General features: G+C 37.6%; 1 protein-coding gene across 4 annotated transcripts in view; it reads left to right on the top strand.

The window, feature by feature from the left end:
- Positions 1 to 645: 645 nt before the first annotated feature.
- ryr3 (ryanodine receptor 3) overlaps positions 646 to 9,054 on the top strand; it is an 87,121-nt gene continuing 78,712 nt past the window's right edge. For all 4 annotated transcript variants that reach the window (XM_084431615.1, XM_084431616.1, XM_084431614.1 and 1 more), the window contains exon 1: positions 646 to 885. In XM_084431615.1, the coding sequence (XP_084287741.1) occupies positions 838 to 885 (48 nt within the window). In that variant the 5' untranslated portion in view covers positions 646 to 837. The remainder of the gene's footprint in view (positions 886 to 9,054) is intronic.

Below are 9,054 nucleotides of genomic sequence, written 5' to 3'. Positions count from 1 at the left end.
TGATAGGCTGTAGAAAATTCTGATGGAATCACGTCCTCATGTTCTGATATCAAAGATACGCGATGTGCAACTTGTATTAAGTTGTATGAAGCCTTTGCAATATTTCACATTTATATTTTTTGTATATATTTTATAGTTTTCACATGATTTGATATAATTGTATTGATTAGTTTGTTAAATTCACATACTTTATCTGTGTGATTATTGTCTTATATTTAATACAGTATATCTTCAGTTTAAACCATAACCGCATGCTGTCCACTCAAGTGGACATCTGAAGATCTCTTTGAAAAATTTGTAAACAAATAAACTAAAAATAAAATCTTGTTTTTCAGGCCCTAAGAGCAATAAAAACACTTTTTTTTTTTTTTTTGCTACCAAAGTGCATTAGAAATATAGCAGAAATAACATTATTTCTTCATGGTCATAGATTTTGGTAAGCTTTATCAAAGTATAATGCAATTATTTCTTTGTTTGGTGTGTTTATAACACCGTCCCAGTGGCTTTAATTAAGCAACAAAAAAAAAATCACATTCATCTTCTCACATTATCTGCTGATACGTTTAATATTGCAGCATGGAAAGTATTTTTGCATGCTGACTTAATTTAACCCCCCATATTTTCCGATTGACTGGAAGATCGCAGGTGATGCAGATGCGCTCGTCCTCGTGGTGGCATTGAGACACTGAGTGACAGCAGCGGCAGTGGGCTTGCCCGCTCTCCCTTATATGGCTGTGGATGGAGCGCTATGCTAATATCGGCAGGACAGGAGAAGCACCGCTCCGCTGCCTGCTGTCAGTGGTGGCTTTCGGAGTCTAGGCAGGCTCTTCTACAGCCATGGCCGAAGGTGGTGAAGGGGAAGATGAGGTCCAGTTCTTACGAACTGTAAGTAAAAACACGGTATTTTTTGCAAATGCAATATTGATTATTTTTTTTTATATATATTTTTTGCGCATTGTTGATGATTAATTACGATAAAGACAGTGTAATGCTGAGACATCAAAAATGTTGGCTTGTACTCCGGGATTAAAGCAACGCTGTTGGGCTTTTCTCAGTGGTCATATTGATTTATTTCCCGTCCTTACGCATATATGATAGCAAGGTGTCATGTTAGCAGCTATTTAAAGTATTATTCCTTTTTTGGAACTTGAGTCAGGTGCGAGTTTTCGCTCGCGACGCACCTGTAGTCAACGCACGTGAATGAGAATTCAATGAGCATCAGGCAGGTGCAAGGACAAATGATGTTTATGCCACTTTAATTTAACGAGAGGGAGATGTGCATGTCTGTCTAAGAAGATATAAATATGTGTTTTGTTGTGTTGCAATGGTCTAGAACGCTACAACAGAGGAGTTAACGAGCGCGCGATTACTAAATTAATCCATTTGGCGCTCGTGCACTGGTTGTCGATCTTAAATTCTGCAGCATTTTTCATTCCATAAAGAAGTGCTCTGTTTGTGTGTTCTCCCGCATGCGATTACATTTGATACGATCCTCTCACCTTCTTTTGGACTTTTCTATTTCTGTGGTTCAACGCAGATAGGTTACATAGATGCTATGACGCATGGCAGTTACCTGTGTAAACGATATGATAGGATAGGAATATGTGGTGTAAATTACTTGTCACACTTTGTTAGTTAGTTATGAAAATGAGTAAAAGTGTCTTGAGGACTGCTTAGTATACTTTAGAGGTTGTTACAAATAGGCTACACTCATAATTTTCTTCTTTATTATCATTTTTCTGCACTAAAACTGGGCAAAATATATATTTTATATACTTGTTGGCATAGTCACAAATCTCTACTCAGGCATTCAAGTGTAGGTATCACAGGGTGTCCCATTTTGCGTTCTGTACTTCTACGCCATTTTGCAGAAGCCTATAGCACGAATAGCATTTTCACATGATAAGTTTGATTTGAGATGACACTGCCTTTCTAAAACTCATACACTCTGCCATAGTATTAATTGTTTGTAGTGTAAATGAACAGTGAGTACATAGTTTGCGATGCAATTAATTCTATATTTGTCCGTTTATTATTTTTTAACAACATGTTGAATATTCTGAAAAATCTACTTTTCAATTTCAGCAACTAATATCTTAAACTGTGGACTGCTGATCATTATAAAATGTGCCATATCAATAAAGGGGTCTAGATGAGGCAATGTACCAACCATTGTGATAACCATTCACAAGGCTGAGCTTTTTGCAAATAGCACCCTTGTAGAACCCTTCTGTCCATAAATCTAAATGTCATGGTTTTTCCATTTCTGCAAGAAAAAAAAAATCTTTAAAAAACAAACTTTTCTCATTCTAGGCTGTTCGTCTGATCGACACAAATAATAAAGCTACCTACAGACACTTCTGACATAAGAACTTTGGTTCATTTATTCATTTAGCATATGTGGACTGATACTTTTTTGAGAGAATTTGGCCCATTATGAATGATTTGCAGGGAATCATGTGAGAACAATGTCAAAATATTCAAACTTCACAAAACTTGGTAGACATGGAGAAAAGGGCATTCTGAGAGTACTTGCCAAATTGCTATATTTTGAAATCAGAACAGTTTCTGAGGTGACTTTGGTAATGTTCCTGAATGGGAGTGCTGCAGGGACACAGCATTCATGAAATAGTAAATTAGGAGTAGCCTATTAAGACAATTCACAGTTTAGGTTAGGACACAGTGCTTTAAATAATGCATTTATGCATGTATATAGCCTACTATATATACAAATATTATTATTTTTTGAACCTTTGGGGCCCCAGTTAGAATTTTTATATAAAGTGTGTAAAATATGTTGTATCGAGTTATGGTTTTGAAGAATTTGTGTTAGCATGGTTGATATTTATCATCTATCATTTGCATATGCAACATCAATCAAATCCATCACACCAGTTTATTGCAGTCTGTTACAGCATCTTGCATTAGGCAGGTGTGTGACATCTCACTTCCCTGTTAAAGCGTTAAAGTGAGAACTCTGGCAGTGAAGGTTACAATCTCACTAAATAGGGGGCATTAATGCACTCTAGATGTCTGTGAAAGGTGCCCCAATTCTGTCTTTGCTGTTGGTTGGCTGTGTACACTGCACACAAAATAGCAGTTGCATGGTTTTCACACCCCAGTTGCTGGTCATTTTATGCATCAGGATGTAATCCCTTCTCTTTAGCTTATTTTTTGGTAGCGAATAGTTTGCTCAGACAATCAAGGCAATTTACTCTGAATGACATCAATAATTGGCAGCATGGTTAAGCTATAATAAATAAGTGGAGATTAATTTCTCAGGGGAAAACATAATTACTATAAATTAAATAGTAAAAACACAAAGAAACAATAAATCAAAAACAGTTTCATAGGGCCTCCACAGGTTACCCAAACTCAGATGATCGCTTAAAAGAAATGGCAAGAAATTCATTGTCCAATGTGCAGTGTTGGTCAAATGAGACTTGACAGTGTTGTTTGGGCACACTTCTATAAATCCAGATGTAGAGTTGGCCAGTACAGTAGCAGTGGGCTTATTTGGAGTTTATGTTGTTCTGGAAGCCCTCTGCATTCCAGGGTTTAAATTTAGCCTCTTAAAAGTTAATACTTCCACCGCACATACACACACAGTTCTCAGGCTCCATCTCCATAGGTCATTGCATCAGCTAGTTTAGCAAGCCAGGCCACTGATGTTTCAACACTGTTTTTATTTGCACAGTATCGTGTTTTAAAGTCAACAACTACCACGACATGTGCTAAGATATTAAAAAAATACTGCAAAGAGCACCACAAACCTGGATTAGTATACCATATCATCACCTTACTACATGGCGCACTGGAATACTTGATTCTGATTGGTCAATCGTGGCATGGAGTGGTCGAATATCTTTGTATAATGATGGCCTACACTATAATCTATCAGCTATAAAGTGTCCATTTGACCCTTCTCCATATCAGCATATTACACCACATTCGCTTTCTGCAACTACAGTAAAATGGCCTTGGAGTACTTCATCAGCATCAATTAATAAATTCATGTTAATTTGTTAGCAAAAGTCTGGCGGATGATGCAAAAAAAATGAACAGAACAGCAGTTTCTTTCAGTTTTTTCCCCTCCGTTTGGCCTAAAACACTGTGTTTGTGGAATCGTGGTCATCCAGGTTTCCTTTGCAGCGTTCTCTCTGTATTTACAATTCTTTGAAGCCTTTAGCCACTGCCTACAACGTGCTGGATCCTTCACTGAAAACCGAAAGTAACTCTCTCCTGTTAAATGTTTACTCTTTTAATTCTTACAACCAGGAACAATACAAGTCGACACCATTTTGACTAAAAGTTTGCTAAAAACTATTTCCTACTAATGCATGGCGGTATTTGACTCTGGTAAGTGCATCCATAGCAGACTGGTGGGAGTGGCCTTGGATGTCAACATGCCCAGTGCATTATCGGTGTAGAAGGTTTCTTACCTATTTGGTAAGAAAATTAGGTACCTATTTGGCAAAAGGGAGAACAACAGCCTTTTTTCTCTATTTTTTTGCAGCTAAGTTTTATTGAAACCCCATTTGGCCAGCGGTGAAGTACACATTTAAATCAATATGCCATTACATAATGAAATGTTTTCCATATAAAACACAGTTGCCATTTTTTTTGTTTGTTTAACCACAAATTTAAACAGCATATTTTTACAAGGTAGCACAAATTTCCCCCCATTTATTTTCTTCAAATAAGTTTTGTTTTAGAAAACACCCACCAGAGACATAACCTTTAATTTACACTAGTACATTTGCAGGACACCAGACTGTTTTGACAGCTCTTATGTGTATCTTTGATCAGCAACTGAGGTGGATATTTTAAAGCATTTTGTGATCTGCTCTCACTGTTCCACCATCACTGAGATTGTGCTGAGTGTAGATAGCTTCGGCGACTATGAGTAATGAGTGGCGCCCTGGTAAAAGGTAAACCAAAGAGCTTTGGGGCACAGCTGAAATCCGCAGTATGTGAATTGAATTTTGTGTGTGCGACCCTGTGGTTTTTGTATAAGACACATCTGCGGTCTATGAGCTTCATGTGGCAGCTTCAGCTCATTGAGCTTCCGTCAGATTAATTACTGATGGCCCTGCTCTTATTGTGCCCTCTTGGTTTATCCCAAAGGGAACAAGCCATCTGTGCTAAAGGACAGCACTAATGCTCAAGATTAAAAGTGTTTGTGTGGGTGTTTACTGTACCAACATTTGTAAAGCATGTTTAGCGTATAATTTATCTGACAGGATTCCATCGGACTGGTGTATAGGTTGAGCTCGTTAACTGTTCTAAAATCCACTTCAGGCAATTAGCAATGCCAGGATTACACAAGAATTCTTGTCACAGCAAAGTCAGCACATGTGTGGCATAGCTTTTGCTTGTCTGACACACAGGCCTCATAGCAGCGAGGCGGCCCCTGGAGCTGACAGCTCACTCAAGAGCACAACAGCATTGCTTAGAGGAAGTACCCAAACAAGTTCTTGATAGTTATCGCTATGAATGAATATTCTGTCACTATTTATTCACCTTCACGTCATTGCAAACCCTTATGACTTAAAGTAATGCTTTGATTCAGCAAAGATGCATTAAATTGATCAAAAGTCGAGTAAAGACATTTAGAATGATTTCTTTTGCACTTTCTGTTTCCAAAGAATCTTGAAAATGTATCATGGTTTCCACAAAAATACTAAGCGGCACAACTGTTTCAGCAATGATAATAATAAGAAATGTTTCTTGAATGAAGTTCAGGTTCTCCATCACAGGAATAAATTACATTTTAAAATATAATAAAACAGAAAAGTTTACCTTATTCCCTGTATTACCTTAGTTTTCCGACAAATGTCACGATTAAATGGTGGATAACATTGTATCTATAATGTATGAAATGTCACTCTGAAATGTCCTGTGAAATCCGTGCTTGCAAAGTCTGCATGAAATCCGTTCTGCACTGTCCTCTTGTTCGTTAACATTGTCAGGGTCTGAATCGAGCTCGAAATGGTTTGAAATTGATTAATATTTACACTTGAGCGGAACTTGCAGTTATGGAGGGGCGGAACACGGCATTTCCCGTAAACACGGCAAGCATCAAGCATGAAAATATATTCTAGTACACCCCAAAAACAAAATCAAGACTTGGTAAAAGGGCATAATAGGACCCCTTTAAAATAAAGTGCACAAGTCGGATGGACTACTTTTTTATATATTTTATGATGATTGCCATTTTTAACAGCTTTTAAAAGGTCTCATTCATATTCCAAAAATCTAATTTTGTGTCTTTGCAATTGTATGGAAAAAGCGTACAGTACATTATTAAAAAAATAATTTTGGATTAATGTCATAGAGGTTTGGAACAACATGAGGGTGAGTAAATGATAGTATTTTTGAGATCTTTCCCAGTCCATTAATTGCTCCTCCAGCCGTAAATGGTGAACTCAGAGTTCAGTCCTTCTTCACAGACCAGACCACATCTGATGCATCAGTATTTTTTCCACATGCAGAGATATCTCTGTCTACCGGCAGTCTTTCTGAATTCATTTGTTAGTGTAGATGGAGCTCACTCAGGCATGCATGCAAGCCACTTTTGCGTGAGGCTATTTTTCCCAGCTGTGCGCATGCTAAGCTTAGGTTGCTGAGTAATACAATTTGTAATTTGTCTGTAGTGGAAGACACAGTATTTGCTGTCTGTGACACTGAAGCTCGTCTCCCTGACCCAATCACATTTTAAGCAGTGCTAAACATCAAACATCAAAGCATGCCTTCTGCTGTTTCACTCAAGGAAAGATCTCTGTAAGGATTAGGGTTGCAAGGGGGCGGAAAATTTCCGGTAAATTTCCGGAAAGTTTCCAGTAAATTTCCATGGGAAGTTAAGCTGGGGAATTTTGGAAATATTCATTACCACGGCAACCGCTTGCGCGTCCACTCTGAAAGTAACTGTACACATAAGAGACGGATAGATACATTATTTAAGGTTATTTCTATTCGTTAGAATATTGATATATGAACTTGTTGTCAAGTAAGCCCCGTTGTGAGCATGTGCGTCTCTCTAAACTTTCAGTGTGCTGCACTGCTCTAGTTGACTTCTGCACCTTCCCCCCTGAAAATATCACGTTAATTTTGAAAATGTAATCATTTTTGCGGATCCTCTTCTTAGTCATTCTTCATGTTTCTTTGACAAATATCAGTGTCTCAGTCTCACGCACGCTGCACGTGAGTTAACCACACCTACTTATTTACATGTCGCGGTATACACGGAATAAAAAAATCTGTTACGGTTGACATTTTCTTCCATGGTAACGATATATACCGTAATACCGCCCAGCCCTACTTATGTGGTAAATAAAGTTATGCTAGCTTATTTAGCATCTAACTTTTCAGCTTGCTATCTACTAGATGAATACATTTGTATGTGATATTTGCAATTTAAACATTTAATAAATATATTTCCCCATAATATCTCCAAAACTTACTTCACTTTGTTTAGTCCACAGGCTCAAATGTGTGTCTTCAATAGTCTTGTGCTTTGGGCTTCTGTACATGTGATGGAGGCATGCAAAGTGCCAGCAGGGGGTGTGGTCTCAATAGCCATGCAGTAAGCAGTGTGCTATGTGCATGTGATTGAGGAATGGCATGGATATTCAAGTGTATTTGAATGGCATCTGTTTGTTTTAGTCAAGATTATGCTAAAATATACTTTCCTCAACTGTATTTAAGTTCCCTATGAAGAGCCAACCCTCAACTTTGAAAATTCCCAGTTTATTCCCGTTTATTCCCATAAATTCCTGTTAATTCCCTTAAATTCCCATTAATTCCCATGGAAAGTTTCCATCTTTGAAAATTCCCAGAATTTTGCAACCCTAGTAAGGATGCTTGACAGCACTGGTGAAAAGGCTTTTGCATTTTAGTCTAATCACCAATAAAAATGATCTACATCAGTTGTAGGACAAAGAAGAGAGTCACTTACAGTTGTAATGTTTAAATATATTCTTCTGTGTGAATCCAGCCTCTTTAGTTATGTTGTGTGTGATTACTTTTGCTAGAGAATTAAAAGTGGGGGGAAAAAATCACATTAACTGCATTAATTGCACAAAACAACTCTATTTTTGATTAATTAATAATTTCTTTGAGCATGTGTCTATAATGAAATCAGTTTTTTAAAGTGTGAAAAGACATTAAATTAGAATCATTCATCCATAGTTAGACATGGATTTAATACAGTACAAAGCAAATCTTGAACACAGTGCTACTCAGTATCGGATAGCCAGGAGGTCTGTGGAAAATTTCTGAATTGAGAATAAAAAAACTCACGGCAAGTAATATGATTATTGTGCATATATAGTGACAGCCCATTTTTGGGGTTCTCAGAGTGTATTTTCCCTTTTTTCATCATCATCAATCATCATAAAATATTATAACTACTGCCTTTCACTGAATTTAAATGGCAAAATAAAATTGATATTAAATAATATTGATAAAAATAAATGTTGTGTTCAGGGATGCGTTTTCCAAAAGCATCGTTAGCCAACTATGGTTGCAAGTTTCGTCGTTAACAGCATAGTTCAACGAGTTGTTTCCCGAAAACCATAGTTCCAACAAACATTGGCAAACAGCATCGCAAAGTAGTGTGGTCGGAATGACAGCTCTCAAACTGAAGCCTACTGTCTTGTTTGCATGACATGTGGACTTAAAGGGGTCATCGGATGCCCATTTTCCACAAGTTGGCATGATTCTTTAGGGTCTTCATGTAAGGTTTGTAACATACTTTGGTTAAAATTCCTCAATGGTTGTGTAAAACAACACCCTTTTTACCTCCTCAAAAACAGCTCTGTTCACAGCGACCTGTTTCGGTGCATGTCTCTTTAAATGATAATGACCCCATTAATGACTGTTCACCCCACCCCTCTCTTCCGTGTCGACACAAGACTTGTAAAGTGCTGCCTTGGCAACCTGCCTTGGTGGACAGTATACAAATGGCTGAAGGTGGAAATATGCTAATACGGTAGTGGGCAGAGCATGAGCAATATGACATCATATTGCTCAGAAAATCCAAACGGCTTGATT

Source organism: Rutilus rutilus, assembly GCF_951802725.1.
Source record: "Rutilus rutilus genome assembly, chromosome: 15".
NCBI lineage: Eukaryota > Metazoa > Chordata > Actinopteri > Cypriniformes > Leuciscidae > Rutilus > Rutilus rutilus.
Note: the sequence above shows the minus strand (reverse complement) of the source record. Positions and strands in the feature narration are given on the sequence as shown.